This window comes from Emydura macquarii, unplaced genomic scaffold, assembly GCF_026122565.2.
Source record: "Emydura macquarii macquarii isolate MOO-44397 ecotype Brisbane River unplaced genomic scaffold, CSIRO-AGI_Emac_v2 contig_1551, whole genome shotgun sequence".
Lineage (NCBI taxonomy): Eukaryota > Metazoa > Chordata > Testudines > Chelidae > Emydura > Emydura macquarii.
Genome location: NW_027131688.1, coordinates 23,140,422 through 23,161,576, shown reverse-complemented (window position 1 = coordinate 23,161,576; position 21,155 = coordinate 23,140,422). Strand labels below are relative to the sequence as shown.

General features: G+C 43.2%; 2 protein-coding genes across 7 annotated transcripts in view; both read left to right on the top strand.

Annotated features, from left to right (window-relative positions):
* EVL (Enah/Vasp-like) overlaps positions 1-21,155 on the top strand; it is a 198,936-nt gene that overhangs the window by 170,487 nt on the left and 7,294 nt on the right. For 4 of the 6 annotated variants that reach the window (XM_067555057.1, XM_067555055.1, XM_067555059.1 and 1 more), the window contains exons 5-11: positions 563-630; positions 4,890-5,119; positions 6,191-6,306; positions 12,900-12,960; positions 15,674-15,737; positions 17,895-17,961; positions 18,063-18,125. In XM_067555057.1, coding sequence (XP_067411158.1) covers positions 563-630; positions 4,890-5,119; positions 6,191-6,306; positions 12,900-12,960; positions 15,674-15,737; positions 17,895-17,961; positions 18,063-18,125 — 669 coding nt within the window. The remainder of the gene's footprint in view (positions 1-562; positions 631-4,889; positions 5,120-6,190; positions 6,307-12,899; positions 12,961-15,673; positions 15,738-17,894; positions 17,962-18,062; positions 18,126-21,155) is intronic. The other 2 variants (XM_067555058.1, XM_067555060.1) reach the window with 1 other exon arrangement.
* LOC137157655 (ena/VASP-like protein) lies at positions 1,896-2,944 on the top strand. Its single transcript, XM_067555062.1, has one exon. The coding sequence runs from the start codon at positions 1,991-1,993 to the stop codon at positions 2,939-2,941; it is 951 nt and encodes a 316-aa protein (XP_067411163.1). The 5' UTR covers positions 1,896-1,990; the 3' UTR covers positions 2,942-2,944.

Here is a 21,155-nt window from a genome sequence, read left to right as displayed (position 1 = left end):
CAACCGCTAACCACAAATCACATTTCCTTATATTCTTATCAGTATTGCCATTCCTGATGCCCCATATCAGCACAGCATTTGAGCATGTGCTTAACTTAAGCGTGTTAGGTATCCCATTGACTTTAGTGGAACGTCTCATAAGCTTAAAGTTAAGCATATGCTAATGAGCTGTTCTGGATTGGGATCTGAGACACTGCAATATTCTCTTACTTTAAGTGCATTGGCTATTCCGCATTTTAATATCCGTTGTAGAATTATCACACAAGAATTACAAGCTTCTGCGATGAGCATTTGCAATATACTCCAAGTGCAGGGCCCTATCCTGATTTCACTTCCCCTGGTGTAAATCAGGAAAAACTCCAACAAAGTCAGTGGAGTTAAACCAGTGTAAATGAGATCAGAACTCAACTCTGCCCATTCGTTCTGGCTTTTATGTCTGCAGTGGGTTGATTCAGATGCCCCCAGATGCAAACTTTATGGCTTGGGCCCATCTCAGTGTATAGAACATTTTCTCCAAAGAGTAAAAAGTAAAACCAGAATGTTTTAAAAACCATTGTTTTAGGCAAGTGATGGAGCAGCAGCAGCAGCAACAGCGCCAGGAGTCTCTGGAAAGAAGGACCTCTACCACAGGCATGTATCAAACATCTATAAACAATGCAAACATATTCCTCTCCCTACTTGTCTTCTCTAGCTGTTGGTGGTTGTCATGTGTTGCTACAGAAATAACTGGCCTGCTAAATACAGCTATAATCATTATAGGATTTCAAAGCATTTTCATTTAGAGACTTAAACAAATAAGCTGGAACATGGCTGCATTATTCCATAGATTTGACTGAAGTTTAAGGTCCATATCTTCAGAGTACACAGCGCAACTCAGATTGAGAAAATAGAGGTGGAGTTAAGCAAGCTTCGCACTCTTTCCGTCCCGTGCTAGTCATGAGACCGGTATAAAGGCTGCCCTAAATTGTGCTGCTGACAACAGTGCCAAGGGGCTGATATTGCTGGGATACAGAAAAGGCCTGGCCACGCTTTCTACACAGCCACAGGGAGGGTGGGTGTCAGGAAGCACTATACTGGCTCTCTGCCACTATTGGATCCCCCTACCCAGAGATGAACTGCCTGGCTCTTCCAACTTTGCATGAAGTGAGCAGCATAGTGTGACTACAGCACAGAGGAGAATCTAATCCTAAAATTCCGTTAGCTGAGGTCAATAGGTGAGAGGTCTGTTGTAAGCTTAGTGGGAAAGTATTTATTGAACTGATTGAAAATATTTTCTAATATATCATCAGGTTGCTAACAGGTGAGGTGGGAAAAGAAGTTTATGGCTGCAAAATCTGGCTTTTGCTTCTGTGTAAAACATGTGCAAAAGAAGCCAGAATTTTTTGTGTATCTGGTAAAAAGATGAGCCTTTGCTCAGCTCTTTTTCATTTAAAAGCAGGACAGTTGTGTCCACAGAAAATCTAACCAGTGACAGTCGCACGGAATAATCCCCCGCAGCTTTCAACACCTAATTCGGGCGCACCCAACTGTCTACCATATAGTGTCAGTTAAAACAAATGAAAAACCCCGGCTCTGCTTCTGCGAGGAGCCTTGACGTAAGCATGGTATGTGAACCAGTAGCATTTCCACTGAGTGCACTGTTGCATGTATAGTGCATCTCCATGCTGTACACAACCTGTGTACCTTGTCTTTGTATTCAAAGGGTCACTTGCCACTGTCCTTGGAACAAAGGTAACGTGATTCTGACTCAAGGTGATTTGTAAGGTTAGAAGAGTTTTTGCTTTGATGTTTGTAAAGCTTCTAGCCTACGCTGTATGTGTCACTGCTTTAAACTAAAAGAAGAAACAGTTCTTGATTGCTGGGGTCATCTGGACATCACTAAATCATGACTACCCCATCCATTTTTGTTCGTTTGTTTTAGTTTCTGCTTTCATTTACTTTTTAATTCCTTGTCTCCTAACTACTCTGCCTTGTTTCCATTCCTTGCTGTATGCCCATTTTATTCTTTTCGCTTTTCTTTTCTGTTCTTTTAGTTTCTACCCTTCGGATAAAAGTGTCTTCCTCCCCCTCCCACTGCCAGTCTCCTCCTCCTGACTACAGTAACTACAGTGCTTCTACTTCTGCTGGTGTTGCCCCTCCACCGCCATCTTATGCCAAAGTTATATCTTCAGCATCTACCGTCCCCGAGTCCAGTAGTAAAACCTCTTTCAAATCCTCTAACAGAGCCAAAGAATTCCCACAGCTTCGTCACAGACATTCTGCCTCTGAGCTCTCACCCTCCCCAGGTTCCTTCTCCTCTCCACTATGGCCAAACCACAGGACTGTAACACAAAGCATCAAGCAAATCTCTTTATCTCCGCCACCTGCTCCCCCTTCCCATTTTCCATTCACCGCTCACCAGCCTGTTAGACGTTCCTCTCTTTCATACTCTCCTCAGTCTTCCTCTTCTCCTATAATAACTACGTCGCCTGTGCAGAAGGGTTTTGTCCTGCAGCCGCATATTCCAGAGTTCCTTCCTGTGATTCCTGTCCAGAATGGCAGAGTCAGAGGATCTACAGATAAAACAGTCCAAGAAGCCTCTGCAAATATACCTCAGATAGGTCTGAATGGCCAACCTGAAGAACCCCTAACCACACAAATTCCTTTAAACTCCTCTAGAACCCAAGTAAAATGTGTGGATGGGTCCTTCTTCTCATACTTAGAAACTGTACCCATCTCCCAGCTGCCAGTTATAACCAGGCCTGCTGGTTCCTTTATCCAGGCTTCTTTTCAGTCCTCCCAACCTTCACCTCATCCTCCACAGCAGTTATACCAATCCATGTCACACTTTGTTTCATTACCTCCCCCTTACGCTGCTGTATCTGAGGGGAATTTGTCCAAGAAGACCCCTCCTTTCATGACTTCATCAACCATTTCCCACTTGAGTAAGTACTTGTTTTGAATTAGTTATAACCTTTAAAAGAGCTTTAGATTGGACCCGATTGTTCATAAAGCCCAGTTTGCTCTGTCCCATGAACAATATATGGGAAAAACTCTTTGAGTAATCAAAGCCTAATCCAACTGCATTAGATAGTTCAGACAAATAGGAAAAAGGTATGGAAGACTGTATTAGTGTTGTAATTGGTGATGGACTTGACACAAAACCTCATATCTAAATGCTTCAATCTTTGGGGATAGAGTGTTTTAAAAATCTGAGGCCAGATCTACTCTAGAAACTTTTGCAAATGTGGTAATGTCAGGTAGGGATGTAATATTTTTAACATTTTTTCTACTGGCAAAAGCCCTAGTGTAGATGCAGTTATAGCGGGGAAAAGTGCTCTTGTCAGTGTGGCTTGTTGCATTTGGAGAACCAGTTGGGGAAGCTATACCTGCAAAAACATTCTTTTGCCCATATAAGTTGTATCTGTATTAGGAGGGTTTGCTGGGGTAGCTGTACCAGCAAACCTTTTGTAGTGTAAACTAGTCCTGAGTATGGATTTGTGTTTTGCATATGGCCTCTATTTTTAAAATGCCTGGATTAGAACAGCCCCGTGATGTGTCGGTTTAAAATCCAGATCAGGCTTTGGAAGTTGGACCCATCTCTGTATATAATCGTATTGTGCTTAAATGGATGTGTCTAGAGAACGTAGGAGACATTTGTATACTTCTTCCACTGACAAATTTCCTGCTACAGATATTTCAGCTACCTCTGCTGGGTCAGACCCTCAGCTGGTGTAGGTCACTGTATATCCATTTTCTTCAAAACCCTTATTCCAGTTTACACCAGCGGAGTATCTTATCCGTTATTTTTTAGTCAGATCAATTTATAATCTAATATTTTTTTCAGCCAGGCCTCAGTCTGGCCTCTAATTTTGTAGGTGTAGAGTTGAACCTACAATTAACTATGCGCACAGTGAACTGCCAGCTATCTCATTTGTGGGCCCAAATAAGTAGGGAGATATATGAAGTGCAACTAAATAACACCTGCAGTTCTTGCAGGAGCAACATTGTGAGCCACAGTTATTAGAAGGAGTAAATTTGTGTCACTAGTGTTAGAGGTTATCTCTGACCACAATGAACGGTGACATTATTAAAAAACCAAAATTAAATAAATAGAAATTCAGGCCCTTAATGTCCAAACATTTCCAAATTTGCTTCTGAACCAATAAAAAAAACTCCCTCTTTCAAATTAATGTTTGTTACACAATTGAGTTTGTAATTAAATAGCAACAAAAGCCTTTGATGAGATGGAATAATTCTAGGTAGACTACTATTGATGACATACTCACTCTGTTGCCCTATTATAAATAGGAGAAATATTCTAGAGGAGGTAACCTGATCGAATCAATCCATTGAATGATGCTGCTGTTTGCAGTAGCATCTGTTGAAGTACACTGTGGCTAAAATTGCCCCTTAATTTTCAAAGACTAGCATAAGATTTAGCCACACAAATTTCATTCAGTGGAAGTTGAATGGAAATGTATAGCAAAAGCCCAGGATTTATTTGTAAGTGGACGTTGATGCTCACAGAATTAGTTGATATGGTTTATTTATCTGCATCTGAAAAGTTAAAATGAAGGAGAAGAGAGGTGCTGACAGTAAACCAGAAAGTGTACACTGTGCCGTGCCTCAGCACAGAGTAGAACCATAGCCAGACCAGAGGAAGGGATAGATAGTGTTTACATGCTATGGGGGTTTTGCATAAGGACGCAGAAGTAGATGATAACTAAAAAGCAGAGGTTGTACCATTGACATACTCACTATGTATCATTCCTTTGATTGTATAGTATTCCTTGCAATGATCACTCATCAGACCTTCATTCACACAATTTTCAACGTCAAGAGAACAGGGTGTCTGTGAGATGGGAGAAAATGTTCTTTATTTTTATTTAATCTTCTGTATGTTTCAGGTCCCATCCTTCCACCTGGTCATCCTTCCGCTGCTGCCGCAATCCCTGCTTCATCCAGTGGGCCCCCACCTCCACCGCCCCCTCCAGTACCTCCTCCGCCTACAGGAGCAGCGCCACCTCCCCCACCTCCACTGCCGGCAGGTGGAGGACATGGGGCTGGCACTGACGATGGATCAGTGTCAGGACTAGCCGCAGCCCTGGCTGGTGCCAAACTCAGGAGAGTACAACGGGTAAGGATCGTGGCACTGGAGGTTTCAAACAGTCTGGCCTTTATTGCAGAATGAAGAATGCTAAGCCTAGTTTTATTTAACCTTCTGCAAATATATTTCATGGATACTCCGAATTCTTTTCCAAATCCAGTGGAATGTGTTTTAGGTGACCATTGCATGGACCGTGAAAAGTCAGTTACTCGTACAGGCTGTTATTGAAAGGAAGACTGTAAAGATTTGTGCTGGAAACATTTAGAGTGAAATCCTGGCCCCATTGAATTCAATGGCAAAACTCCCATGGACTTCAGTGGGGCAAGATTTCACTCCTAGAGTCCGATTTTTAAACACGTGAAGTGTGCAGTTGCATACCTAATTAAATACAGTTACTGCAGTTGAACATTCAGGTGGCTATTTGTGACCTCAGCCTTTTCCTGAGCTGCACATGCTGTGTGGCTGGGCCTTTAAAGTGGCCACTTGTCCATTAGAAACAGCCCTTAAAGCAGATGTCTTTGTCTGGTTTTGTAATTTTCAAAAGGAAATGTTCCAATTGATTTTTTTCCCCTTGACTTGTTTTTAAGTAATTCACACTTTGATCCTCACTGCTCAGTAAAGATTAACTAGCAGGGGCCCGCATCAATCTCTCATATTACTAAAACATAATTGTTTTTTCTAACAAAGAGGAAACACTCATTCGTATTATGCTATCAACCCTGACGATAAGTAGTTAAAAACTACATTACACTTATCAAATCAAGGCTTGATTGTGCAGCCTGTGTGTGAGTGGGTGCTCACTGAGAGGAGAAAAGCTTGCATAATCTCACCGGAAATTCAGAAGCATTTTGTTGTCATTTTCATCATTCGCTCAGGTATTTACAAAATCCATAGTGGATTTCCCGATTCTAATATGTGAATTCGCTATTGGGTTTGACTCAAGTTACATTTGCTTCCATTCTGACCCATTATGCTTCCTGCCGCTGACTGCAAGCTGCAATCATGGTCCTTTGCTCCTAGTGATTATCTAAGCTTGTCAGGAAAGGCAGGCGCTTACAATAAATTCCTCTGGTGATTTGCATTGTCGATTTGTGTCTTAAGCCAGAAGATGGTTCAGGAGGCTCCAGTCCCAGTGGGGCCTCTAAGAGCGATGCCAATCGAACAAGTAGTGGAGGAGGAGGACTAATGGAAGAAATGAATAAATTACTGGCAAAAAGGTTTGTACCTCGTTCTAAAGTAAGCTCTAGAACAAGCTCAGCAGCAGATTGTGGAACAATACGCTTTCGTTAGCTACTAGCCAATGTGTAGTTCCAGTGCCTCTTTGAAATTGGCAGAACTCTGCATGGGATATAGTATTGTGGAGGCTGAAGAGATCCGGCTAACAGCCTGCCATGCTGCCGTTCTTGTGTAGGTGTTATTCACTGGACCCCACTTTTTTGACACAGTCAAAGCTGTAGGTATTGCCCGCATTGGTGTCAGGCCAACTTGAGCTGCTCTAGCTGAACGCTGTGGGAGTGGGAGCCTTAAAAGTGACCGATTTTTTTCTCTCTGATTATGCCAGTTTACAATCTACATTAAAGCTACTGTGTTATAAAGGAATAAGCTTTAACAGAACCCCAGGCAGATAATTATTGTGGGATATATCAAGTAGAATGGACCAAAACAGGATCCAAAACTTCAATAACAAGATTGCATATTGGTAGCCTTTGGGGTCATGAAATAAAATTTCACTGTACCTCTTACCCAGCGATTAGCTGCCAGGTGCCTTGATGTGTCTACACAGGATTGAAAGGAGATAAGTCACCCCATAGCATATGTGCTTCATGCTTCCTGGATTCCCAAAGAATAACTTTCCAAAATCAATGCAGTGCAGGGAGATTAATGTTTGTTATTAATAATGACATAGAAGAATTTACTGGATAGTGACAGCAGTGCAGAATGCATTCATGTGACTTTTTGGTGTCTGCAGCTTCTGTACGCCACTGAAAATCAAAATGTACTGCCCATTGCATAGAGAACATAGACAAGACATATTGGAATTAGATGCCCAGTTCTGCCAGCCAGTTGAACCAGCAAAAATCATCTCACACAGAAGTCTCTCAAGAAGTAGGCAACATTCTGCCTTCAGTTACCCCTCTGCAGTCCTATGGAAGTCAGAGGGTTTGTATGGTGTAACTGACAGCAGAATATTCTCTGTGGGCCTGACCTGCAGTTAGATCTACAGGGTCCACCTGCATACATCCAATAACAGGATTGGAACCTACATTTTTAATTTTAACTGTGTTTATTCTTTTTTTTCCCTCTCCCTTTTCCCTTTCCTTAGAACCCCCCACCCCCAGATACCATAAGTTGCCAGCTAGCTTAGAGCCTGTATAATAAATAATTCCCTCCTAACATTCCACCCTTTACAGATTTAAAAGCTCTCTCTTTACATCTTTGAAGTATTCTTTGACCTATTTTATTAATGATATTAAGTATTCTATTAATGACATAACACCTGGGGTTGACCATTATTTTTACTGATTGTGTGTCAGTGAAATGTCATTGGTCCTAATTGTGTTTGGACAAGTCCACTCAAGTGTTTCTATTCATGGGCAGGCCATGAGATATCAGACCTTAAAAATCACATCATTCTGATTTCCCTTCCTTGTTCTTTTCTTTCCCCACTTCCATTGTAATGTACATTGTATCAGCCTGCAGCTCACAAGTCACTAGTATCAGAGATGCTTTTGAGTTTATCTTCAAGGAATTTTTAATTGTTCTACAAAGCGTAAACGGGGAAAGAGTAAAAATGCAGGAAGAGGAGGAGAGAAATAAATAGGAATGGGTCCACTGTTAGAAAGTGTAGAGATTTGAAGTGGCTAAATAAGGTTCTTGGAGGGGAGAATGTTTCTTATTCGATTGGCCTAGTCCTGACAGCTCTCCAGCTCCTATTGGTTTCAACCAGAGTTCTACACACACAAGACAGGCAGGGTTGGACCCTTTATAAAGCACCATAGAAATGTACAGTCCTGTAAAACTGGCTATTAACAATATAAAATGCGAAATATACAATTATCTTTGGTTCATTTGAATTAGAATAGTTATTCACTGGATTCAGTGGGTCAGATTCTGATCTCACTTTTGTGCTGGTGTAAATCAACATTACAACTTCTCATATAACAGTTTTACACTAATCAGGCCCAGGGACTAGCGCTGCATAAACAAGCAGAACAGATAGATGGACAGACTCCAGATGTTAAGGAAAGGCTCCATCTCTTATGCTTGGAAGTATTAATCCTTACAAAAGGTACATCTGAACGTGTGGCTGTAATCTTAAAAAGTGGCTAATTGAGTGTGGCATCCGTTTTAACCAACAGATCTGGACCTTTGGTGTATTCAGAATCATGTCTGCTCACTCCAGTGACAAAAACAAGCTTTCCCTGCGTTTTACTTCTGTTAGCATTGCACAGCCAAGAGAGCTGAGACTGCGTGAGCCACAGGTTCTGTTCCACCATGGGAGTCAGCAGCAGAATTGTTTACTAAATTCCATCTGTACAAATCCATTGAAGGCACTGAGACTGCGCAGGTGTCAGCTGGAAACATCAGCTGAAGAAAATGCAGTTACCCAGGTGTGAGCAAGGACTTCCTTTGGCCCACAGAAACTTTATTACTGCAGATGATGTATGTGATGGAAAGAGAACTTAACCCTTGTGGCCCAGGTTGTTTTTGCAGGGCTGGCAGTCAGAAAAAACATCTTTTTACTTTTTAAACTGAACACATATGATACAAAAAATTATTGAGACACAAGCTGAATCCCGGTGAGGCCACTTTTCAGTGCAGGAATGTGCGCTAAAGATGTAATGTAGCCAGTGTTGGCAGAGTATCTGACAAGCTGGGTTTCAGGTGATATAAAACATTACTTTCTAGACACAAGAGTTCCCGTGATAGCAGCTGCTATAATAATTTCAGAACTGAAGTGGAAACAAAGCAGAATGAGGAGCTGTCTCACAAACTACTATCATTTTTAGCCCTGTTAACTTTGCTGCAAGATACTAGAATTTAAATCTAACATCAGCACTCCAGCTGTGCTTTTCTTGGCATTGGTCCATAAAAGGGTGTAGAAGATCCAATTCTGACCCTGGAAATTGTCATTCCCTGGAGATCTCAAATATAATAAAGTTATTAATGCTATTAAAATTATATAAACACTTCCTTGACCTCCCAACCCCCAATACACACACATACACCAGTCACACAGCATGGTAGCTCTTAGTCTCATGCTTTTTCAGAATTTACACAGACCGCTTCTGTTTTTTTAAATCTATGAGGTTTCTCCCACCAACAGTCAGAAGGAAAGTCCCTTCACAGGTCTTTCTTATCCAATTGCTTAAGGGGTTTGGAAATTCAGAATTGTTTTTGAGAGTTGTGTGCGGTTTTATTCCCCTTCTGTGGGGTGGATGTTGCCAGCCTCAGAGTCAGAAATGAGATAAAAATGCTAGTGTAAGAAAAATCTAATCAAGTGGCTTCTGCTGCTGGAGGAGTATTTGATGGATTACAGTCATCACAACCAAGGTCCATGTGGTATGTGAAGCTGCATTTCACCTAATAATCTAAAATAGGAAATCAAATGCCCCTGATTCTTTCTGATTGAGAACCCTATGCCCCAGATGAGATGGATTTTCCTGCAGCTGCTAGGTAGCATTCACACAACACAACTCTCCTATGCAGCTCACTCAGTCCATCAAAGAGACAAAATGGGTGAGGTATTATCTTTTATTGAACGAGATTCTGTTGGTGAAAGAGACAAGCTTTCAAGCTTACCAAAACCTCTTCTTCAAGTCTGAGGTCTACAATGCAATTAAACACCCACAGCTGGCCTGTATCTGGACTTGGAGTCGTGGGACTATAAAACTGCAACGTAGATGTCTGGGCTCAGGCAGGTGCCTGGGCTCTGGGATCCTGCCTGAGCCCAGACATCTACACTGGGATCCTGCAGCCTGAGCCCCATGAGCCCAAATCATGGGACAGCCACTGGTGTTTAATTGCAGTGTAGACATACCCAGAGTGTCATAGATAACCCTGGTGGAATAGATTGTTTAGAGTAAGTAGTTAACACATATTGTAAGAAACCATTCAGTGTGAAGTGGACCATTAACACTTCTGCAATTGGGACAAAAAAGGAGGAGTTACCAATTATTGTAATAAGCCATAAATCCAGTGTCTTTATTAAGTCCAAGAGTTTTAGTGTCTAGCAAAGTTATTTTTTGAAGGCAGTTTCCTGTAATGATGAGGACTGAGAGATCACATGTAGAGTTATCACTTAGTGAAAAGTGTTCACGCACAGGTGGGCGGGGCGTGTTTGTCTTTTATCATTTTTTCTGTGAGAGTGAATAACTCCCCTTGTCTCTCTAATATGGTGGGACCAGCACAGCTACAAGTCCACCAGATTGAGCTGTACCTGAAGACATCTTGGGTTCACTACTGCTGGCCTCACAACAGGGCAGTCATGCAGTTTGTGTCCAAGTGAAAAGGGGGAATGTTTGGAAAAGGGGTTGGGGTAAAGAAAGAGGGAAATGGAGGATCCCCAGGTGCACCTAGCCTGTCAATTTGTTGTGTGTGACTTATGCATTGACAATGCAGTGGGCCTGAGTTTGCGTTCAGTTACGCTGGTGCAAACAGGAGTGACTCTATTCATGACCATAGCGTTAAAAGGATATAAAACGGTGTGAGAAGAACTAGGGTGAGTGTTTGGTTAGGATTAATTAGCTGTTGTTTGCACAGCACTTTGGAAATGTAAAGCACTATGTAAGTGCGAGGAATTATACTGATGATTAAATGAAAGCTGCCAACAATCCACACTCCCCCCAACCATAGCCCTGAGCTTTGCAGAGGATAGAAATGCGGCATGTTTTCTCAAGTGCTTCTAGACACTAGGCGGCGCTTGAGACTCAAGTGTGCATGCTCCCACTCCTCATGAATCACATTATCATTGTGGTGAATGTACTAAAAAGAACAAGAGTGTAGAAAAGGAAAAGCACTAGCTTTCCTTTGAACTGCGCTGTGGTTTGTAAGCCTCTCTAGGAGAGGGAGCAGGTAGGCTCCTAAACTTTGAATTCCTCTTGTGCTGGCCCTACTAGCCAGGGTAGGAGGAAGGGCCCGGCTCCCTCGCTCCTAGCCCTTTGGTGGAGTCTAGCTATGTAAGTGCTAGTCTGTGTCCTGCGTGCAAGAGCAGGAGACTGAGCCACGGTCCTTCCACAACCTCCTCCTCCCACTTGCCTGGCCTTTTATGTTTAAGTTGCCCCAGACCCCTACATTGGAACTAAGATAAAGACTGAAATGACACATTAGGCCACTGTCCCATCCTCCTGCCAAGGCAGGATTGTTCCTGTATAATAGGCTTGGCAGAATTCAATTTGGATTTGATTTCTAGTTTCAACAGATCATATTAGTGTTTGGCTGTAAGTATTTTTTTATATTTTTATTGATTTAAATTTTCACAGTTCTGCAGAATAACAAAGGGGGGGGTCAGACAATAATAATGTAATGACGGTAGACGTTGAGGTGAAAAAAGTTGACGCTTTATAACCATTAAAATACAAGTTTTCAACATCACATGTCAAAAAATACAAAGTAAATAGCCTTAAATCAACCTCTAATAAGCTCCCAAGCAGCAGTTTTTCTTACTTTGCCTATCCATAAATTTAGATTATTCTCTCTGGAAATACATTTCGTCTGTCTGTGTGTACAGTGAAATTGAGGTTTACCCACATTTACTGATAAAAATCGAATCCTTCCAAGCCTGCTTATAGATCACAGCTGCGTGTCACCTGTTGAGCTGCATAGAGAGTCATGCTTTAGCCTGTCTCAGGCTGACAGAGCAGTACAGAATCTTGATCTCAGCTCAGTTATTCTTCATTCAACTTTCTGTAAAGTCCCCAAATGCTACAGGTACCATGAACTGGAGGACTTAGCCAATCCAAAGGCTGTATAACTGCTTTTGGGCATTCAAAATATCCCAGTATCACCAGAGGCACAGGGCTATCCATGTGAAAGCTCAGGCCTGTGCACTGGTCTGACCCCCCTCCTGGCTTCCAGGCAGCCAGAGCTTTCCCTCACCTTCTGCTACCTGAAGTCCACACTCAACGGGGCCTGTGACACAGCAGAAAGATTAATGTGTCCCCAGGCTGCACCGGCTGTTCTGTGGATGCTCTGTGAGGCAGATGGATTGGGGGGGATAGTGTGCATTTCCCTCAGCCCCACATCTCCATGCCCATGTGCAGATCCTCAGGCCCACAGACTGCTCTCTGTGGGTCAGGGGTGGGAGATGCAGAACGATTGAGTTGTGTACATGGAGAGTCCATTGCATATGGATTTTAGGAGGAAATAATCTGGTCCAGTATCAGAACATCCACATTAGCAGCCTGCATGCCAGTTCTTTTTATTATGGAAACAGCCCTACACCTTGCAAGAAATTGGCTTTTAGTTGCTCAATGCCATGTACTGTTGGATTCCCTCCTTCCTTTCTTACTTCTCCTTATCCCTATTCCTATATACGGTACAACCCTGTGCTTTTGTCTGGAACGTTGACGCCAAATATTGACCCCTGCTCCAAGATCCTGTTTCATATATGCCTAGTTTGGATTCTTCACCGTTGGTCAAACCCTGTGCAGTCAACACATTCTGTCATCTGTTAAAGAAATTCCATAGCAGTAAAAGATCATTCCCACCAAGACACGAATCAGTCTTTCCCAATGAAGATTGAAGCCTCGTGCAGGAAATGCATTTCTAAAGGGTTGACTTTGTCCTACTTTTTTACCCCTGTGCAAAGGAGGAAAGCAGCATCACAGTCAGACAAGCCAGCTGACAAAAAGGAAGAGGAAAGCCAAAACGTAAGTGAAATGTTCACCAATATTGTGTGTCTGTGAAGCAAAAAGGGGTCTCCTACACCAGCTAACTTGTTGCAATCACTTGAAGGATGGAAGCACCATACTTGCCCACTGCACACACAATAAAATGGCTAGCAAATATCCATACATTCAGTCAAACACAAGCTAAATTCAACTGTTCCAGTGTACTAAAAACAAGAATCCCTTCTTATTCTCAGACCAGATATTGTCTAAACCACATCAGTGGTTGCCTCTTCACACCAGGCTCCCAGAGGTGTTTTTAAGGTTGAAGAGGCTCCTATACACTTATCCTGCAGGAATATTCGTGCCACCTGAAATGAAAATCCCCTGGTGTGGTAAATCCTATTAGCATCTCATCTCAAATCAGTTCCACATATTTTAATTCAAGCTTGTGGCATCCCTGGGCACCAGACATCAGCTGAACTGACCTGTGTCATCCATCATACATGATAGCTTTGGAAAGTAGATTACCTGCCCTCACTGTAAAGCAAAAATCAGCTTGCTGCAGTTCCCAGATTACATTTAAAGCAGGTTTCTAATGAGGGGGGCGGAATGGTACTTTAACCACTAAGCTGTTCAAAAGCTATAAGGTATCTTTGTAATACTTTCTATACCATCAAGTGTCCATTTGTTTCAGTTTGGCAGATTGAACAGTATGGAATTTGGACTCGTGGAGGGACTAATAGTTTCAGTGCATTTCTGTTTGAACCGTTCTGTCCGTGTGCTGTGTATTTCAGTTGTCCTCTAAAAGATTAACTGAGGGCTTCAGTTTTGATAGAATTTTAAAGTGCATTCAAGGCTTGTGAAAGGAGCCATGTTATCAGCCAGGATATTGAAGTCCTTTGTTTATCCACAGAACAGTTATAGCCCAGCAGAGCTTCCCCACCGATCACCATACCCAGGGTATGTCTGCACTTCAGTCCGAGGTGACTGCAGCATGTGTAGGGATACCTGAGCTAGCTTTGAGCGAGGTAGCTCAAATGACAATAGCCGCGAAGCTGTTGCAACATGGACTGGCAGTGCGAGTACATTCCCAGAGCCCCAGGCGGGCTTGTACAGTCCAAGCTGCTGTGGCTTCCCTCCCATTGTTCTTTCAGTTAGTTAGATCAAAGCCAGCTGGGTATTTTTACATATGCTGCAGTCACCTCTGTGACTGCGGTGTAGACATCCCCTAAAGGCAACATATCTAGGAGGACAGGAGTAGTGTAGTCACCACTCCCATGCAGTCCTTTGCCTTTCTGCCGAGGCTGTCGGGCATATCAGTGCTGCTGCTACTGGCCTATGGCCTTGTTGTGCCTTTAAGGCAGAGCCGTATGCTGTGGAGGCAGACTGCTAGTGCAGGAGAGCCCGGAGATATCATGCCTCAGAAGCACCGGCTTCAGAATGCACCACCCTCAAAGACAAGGCACCGGCTGCTCCCCTCTCCTCTGTGTGGCGTGGCTCCAGGGCTTCCCACCCCATTTGGAGAAGTTTGCTGCAAACACAGTGCTGACAGTGCTTGCACTCCATGAGTATCAGGGCTACCATTGTGTGTAATTCCTAGCAAGGTGAGCCGGGCCGAGAGGCTGCCTGTGCAGCCATTCATCCTGCTCACAGTCTTTCCCTGAGACAGGGTTTGAACTATTTACCTAGAAATGAAAAGCACAACTATCCAGATTTTGCTCTCCCTCTGCTCTTAAATGCTACTGTCTGCTTTGCCATTTGCTTTGCCATTAGCTCATATTCCACTCAGAGCTTTGGTTTAGTCACATATTAACGGGCCTTCCTAAGTGAGATGGTTCTGGAATTCACCCATTGATTGTGTAACAATAACAACTTTGTTACAATATCCTTATTGTTGTTTTAGTACCTTCTGTCAAGCCTAATGCAAAACCCAGCAGCCATTCAAACTAACTGACTGCTTTTTCATTTTAGCCGATGTGTTTAATGCTTTGTCATAGGGAGCTGCTAAATAATATTTACAGGTCAAATGCATTAGGCTGGACTCTGCTCTTTGTTACCATTATGTAAACCCCAGTGACTTCAGCCCAATTTATATGGAGAAATATTTAATGTCCTCGTTCGGATAGCTAAATAAACTGAAACTGCGGCTATCATCATTAGTGGACAGATTGGTCTAAATGCTGTTCTCACTTACTCCTATACAATCCATCTGAAATCAGTGGAATTATATGGGGATAACAGACGTTTATCAGGTCCTGTATTTCTCCAGCAAAACAGACAGTTTCTGAACTCGGGGATTGGTTAGCTCAAAGGATGGGCAATGGCAGCCAACACCTTTCTGTCACGAGCATGAGTCCAGCCCAAGCTGGTAGGTAGGGATGGGACGTTGTTACTGTTTGCCCTCTAGTTAGTGACCTGAGTTGGTGGACTTCGGTTGAGTTCCTAGTAGAAAAGTGTTCCCGTTAAAAAAGAAGCACCCCACCCATCCAAATTGTTTTCATTGTTGGTCTTTGTGGAGCAACCAAAGTTTAAATGGACTTGGGAGTGACCTACCATCTCACCCTGGAGGTGGTCCCCTCAAGTCAGGGTTGAGGCACATGGGCAGGAAGCTTTCACGGATACCGCCTGTGCTGTGGATGAACAGAAAATGCCATCCTCTAGAGCTGTCAGTCCACCACTGTTCATAAGAACAAATGTTCACTTTAAAAATGTTGAGTGGAAATTTAGGAAACGTCTTATTTTTCTCTTTTAGGAAGATACTAGCACCTCGCCTTCATCAGTTACACGAGGTCCTAGCCAGCAGCAGAATTCTTCAGGTATTAAATCTAATTGTTAGCACTATTAGTTTTCTTCTTAATCCAGTGAAACACTTTACCGTTGGAATCTGGGTACATTAGCCTAGCTTTGAGTAAGAGGGATTTACTAGCAGAACCTCTGCAAATAGTTTTTGTTTTAAAACCTATTTTGAGCAATAAAGGGTGAACATGAATTTTTTTCTCAGATCAACAAAAAGGCAGAACAGTCAATCTAGTTATTTGGGCCCAGATTCTCAAATACACTGAAATCAATGAAAGGTAGGCACCTAAATACCTTTGAAGATATGGACCTGGGTTCCAAAAGATCAGCTCTTTCATTGGCTTGTATGTGCATGGTTTCAGTTATGGGAGAAGGCGGCACTGATTTATATGGCCCAAATGTTTTCCTCCCTTAATGCAATTGCTGATCACAATGGGCCTGATCCTATAAGGTGCTGTGCCAAATTAAGGAAGTTAGAGAGGCTCAGAACCTAACAGAATTGGGCCCATAATATAAAGTGGTTTTCAGTGATGAATTTGAGAACAAAAGGTTAAATAAATTAACAGATCAGCTATAAGTCTTGCAGACACAAACTTGTGACGGTCCTGGGCCTTATAAGAGCTGAAAGAAAACCCTTCCAATAAAATGAGCATGTAGGGCTTGTCTATATTTAAAACGCAGTAGTGGCAGCTGTGCTGCTGTAGAGATTCAGTGAAGATGCTTCCCATGCCAATGGGAGAGTTACTCTCATCCACATAGGTATGCCACTTCCCCGAGAAGCGGGTAGCGAGGTTGACGGGAGAATTCTCCCATCAACCTAGCAGTGTCTTCACCAGGGGATAGGTTAGTTTAACTGCATTGATCAAGGATGTGGATTTTTCACACCCCTGAGCAAAGTAGTGATAGTGATCTAAGTTCCTAGTGTAGACCAGGCTTAGTCCGTCCTTTGTGATCCTCCAACCAGCATCACTTTTGAACACAGAAACTATTGTTTGTTTGTTTGCTTGCTTGTTTTTGTGACTATGAGGAAGGATCAGATCGAAGGATGGATACAGATGAGCTGTAGGGTTTTAGAGCTTTTTAAGCCGTTGAACTGAGTGATTCTCTTAAAAATCCTGTTTTGGGGGCTCATGTATTCCTACATATCCTTACACACACACATTATGTCTCATTGACTTCAGTGGGGCTACTCGCATAAGTAAGTTTTCCTTGCATGAGAAAGGTTGGGCTCATAGTAAGGTACTTCAGGAAAGAAGGTTACATAGTCCTCCTAGAGGCAGAAAAAATCTGACATTTTTGGCTTAGTGGTTTGTAAAAATATAGAGTGAATTATGCATTTTGTAACTTGGACCATATTAAATCTTCCATAGTGATTTGCATAGTTGCAATGCTACCATTTCTTCTGAGATAACCAAACACTTTACAGTTCTGTTATTCTATTGACATTTGAACTAAACATTATAAAATGGAAATAACAGTTTTACTCATGATAATAGACACACACACAGCAGAATCTATTTAATCAGGAATGCTCAGTGGAGGATTTATCAGAAGAATTCTCTACCTTTTTCAGTCTATAGACCACTTTGTAAGCATGAGAGCTTCTTGTAGAACCAGCTCCCCAGTAACCTGCTTTGTTCTCAAAATGCTTCATACTGCTGCAGCCCACCAGGGAGGATCCAGAGACCACTAGTGGTCCACGGTCCCCAGCTGGAGACCTCCAAATCTGTCATTTTAATGACACAGTTGTTGCAATTAGGAGAAGAGGCCCTTTAAATTTAAAGAAAGTCTAGAAAAACAAAATGAAAATATTGTACTGCATAAAAATTATACTCATAGTATTTATTCCATATTTCTTCTTTTACTGTTTGAGTGATCTCTGTATTAAAAAAGCAAAACTCAGAACTCCACATCTTTTTAGTATGGGGTTAAACATCGCTTGGCACTGGCTAAAGAGAATAGAATAACTACCCTCCTCTGCATAGAGTTTTACTAATACTGTCCCAGTTAAAAGCAGTAGTCATTATTACTCATTATTGCTAGCCTATCTGCTGCCTTACATACATCTCTGTAAAGCATCCATCCCAGCTGAATGAATAAATGTATAAGAAAAACAATTTCCTTTACTGTGCAAGGGAAAAAAACCAGAATAGTAATTCTTCATTCTCTCTTTACAGACCCCGGGAAGAAGCCATGGGAAAGAAGCAATTCTGTTGAAAAGCCTGTATCTTCATTACTCTCTAGGTGAGCTGCAGTCTCTAGAATAGCAGCACAGTCTGGACTGTAATCGTGCTATCTACATAACGTGTGCTCAATTCATGTCTTATTTCATTCCATTGCCATAGAAATCCATCAGTGGTGAAGAGTCCTGAAGCTAAGAGCCCCATGCAAACCCAGCTACCTTCTAGGTACTGAAAAATGATCTGGCTTCTTAAATTGTCTCAGTTTGTCCTTTGGGAAATCATGTCATTCTTCGTTCAGCAACTAACATTCGTTTGTCCTTGTCATGTCTTTCTTCAGCTGTTGTGATTTGCTCTTGTCTGCTGCTTTATGAACTCTGAGCCAGATGCCAGATTCAGTTGGGTTGAGTGCTTGTGAGACTAGAATTTGCCATACCAGATATCAAAGGAAGTTTGGCTCAGGAAATGAATGAATGGTAGTGCCATGAACTGCCCTATGATTTCTATCCCTGGGCCCTAATTCAAGTAAGCATATGCTTAAGTGTCAATGACCTCACTGAAGTTAAGTGGGACTTAAACACATGCTTCAGATTAAGCGATGCTTATGTGCTTTCCTAAATCAGGCCTCCGTCTCTTGTTTCCTGGGTGAATTGGGAGCATACTGTGCCATAGGGGAAACAAGAGCCTTCCTGGTGGGTCTCTTTGTCACCTAACAGCCAACAGAACCCTCCTCAACAGATCTTGCAGGGTGATTCTTCCTAACATGAGAAGCTTTCATTGCCCAATGTCCAAGAACACTCAAAAGCAGATCCCACCCGGGGGTCTGCACCCTGGAGAGGGGAAATCATTTTTCCTTCAAGTAAGGAACATGTGCAGCGAGGAGTGGGGAAGGACGAATGAATAGGAGCCACCAGAAGGGCCACCCAGGAAAGAAGAGACAGGAGTGGTCAGCTTTCATAGGCAGGAAAGTCAAAGGGAGAAGTCCAACAAAGTTTGTCCATTCAAATGACCAAATTACAGGCATAACACACTGTTGATCACAGGTACCGAAAGGTTGAAGTGTAACATTGGGGAGCTAGAAAGAGGCTTCCTTCCAGTCTTTATCCACTACCACAATGTGGCTATCATATAGAGCTCTGAGCGCTGTTGGGATAACTTGTGGGTTGGAGGTGGATGGACATGGGTGCTATAAATTATTCATTTCAGTAACACACACTTTCCCTTATTTGACACTGTTGTTTTGTGCTACAGTGGTGTTAACACATAGAAAAATAAGTGGGTGATGGCAGATGTCTGTGGGTACTGTGTGCCCCACATTTCATCAACTTTAGTGAGGTTCCACAGGTGTAACTAAAGGCAAAATTTGGCCACCTGGATCTGTCCCAGATCCACCATATGATACCTGCCCTTACAGTTGTGCCAGTTCTTCTTCGAGTGCTTGCTCATGTCGATTCCAAGTAGGTGTGTGTGCACAACGTGCACAGTTGTTGAAAGGTTTTTCCCCAGCGGTACCCATTGGGTCGGTACAGGCGCCCCCTGGAGTCTCACCTCCATGGCGTCATGTATGGGGCTCTGCCAACTTGCCACCTCTTCAATTTCTTTTTACCACCTGTGATGGTCGTTAGAGCTTTGTGTCTCTTCTCTTGCTTTGGCAAGCATTCCTCTAGTGGTCTCTATTGTTGAACTTGTAAATAGATTAGAGTTAGTTGTTAGTTTTTAGTTAGACTTCTGTTTGGGGGGTCCGCTCCCCATTAGGATTTCTCTCCTACCCAGGAATCGGGCATGCAGTGATCCCGAGGATTCAAACCGTGTGGGACCTGCCTTAAACCTATGCCAAGGGGCGATCCCCACTAATCCTGTTTGAAGTGTCTGGGTGAATCCCACCAGAAAGATCACTGTAGGATTTGCAAAGAATTCCATCCTAGAACCAAGAAAGAGGAAGGTCAGGCTGAAACACCTCATAGAGGCAGCCTTCATCCCTAATCACCAGGCTAGTCAGACCCTGCACCTAGCACCTTGTGAATAACAGGGCCCACCAGGTGCTGTTATGGAGAGTGGCCCAGAACCTAGAACTCCAAGCAGAAGAGATGATGGAATCAGTGGACTCCATGGTGGACATTTTAGCACCGGAAGACCCCTCAAAAGTGTTGTTGCTTCTCATAAAGACTATCCAGGCTACCACCAAAACTGTGACAGACACCCGCCTCTATCCCCCTTACAGCTAGTGGAAAGAAAGAAAATACTTTGCACCCTCAAAGAGGCATGAGTACCTCTTCACTCATCTGCAGCCAGGGTCCCTGGTAGTAGTGGTTGTGAATGAGAAAGAGGCAGGGGCAGCAAAGGCCCATCACCCAAGTCCAAGGACTCAAAGAAGCTGGACCTCTTCGACTGAAAGGTCTGCTCCACCAGGGGGCTCCAGCTTCATATCGCAAACCAGCAAGCGATCTTGAGCCACTATAACTTCAACTCATGGGACACCATGTCAAAGTTCAAGGAGCTACTCCCAGCCGACTCCAGATTGGGGTTTGCAGCATTCGTAGAGAAGGGCAAGGCAGTGGTGAGAACCTCCCTACAGGCCGCCCTGGACGGTAGACTCGGCCACTCAAACAATGTCATCTGCAATTGCCATGAGGAGGAATTCATGGCTGCAGGTTTCAGACCTTTTTCCGGAAGTCCAACAGACAATACAAGACTTGCTCTTTGGAGCCTTGGGGTTATTTTCCAAGCTCCAGAGCCTGAAAGATTCATACACCAGCTCCTCAAAGAAAGCACTTTAAGGCGCAACCTCCCCTGCGGTTTTACCCTACATAGCCTAGGCAGGACTACTTTCGGAAGGGGGATAGGAATAACAGGCATAAGACACCGCAGACCTCATCCAACCAAGGCTGGGGTTTGGCAAGGCAGTCCTCTGGCTCCAAGCAACCATTTTGAGAGTGCACTCAAGGGCAACACACCAGGCCAAATCCTGGCTCCTTAATCCTACTTTTTGAACCATCTATCCCATTTGTATCGGGCATGGCCCAGATAACCTCAGACCAGTGGGTGCTACGCATGGTAGAACTGGGATATTCTCTCCAGTCCTTTTCCTCCCCTCCCTCCCAGCTCGGTCTCTGTTTCTCTTTAGGGACCCCTGTCACAAGCAACTTCTTAACAGGAGTGCAAGTGCTCCTAAGGGCAGGAGCAGTGGAGGAGGTTCCTCAGGAGTTCAGGGGAAAGGGGTTCTATTCCCGATATTTCCTAACCTCAGAGGCCTCAAAG

Coding starts and splice junctions, on each gene's coding strand:
- LOC137157655 (XM_067555062.1), top strand. CDS start 1,991: ATGCCCATTTTATTCTTTTCGCTTTTCTTTTCTGTTCTTTTAGTTTCT.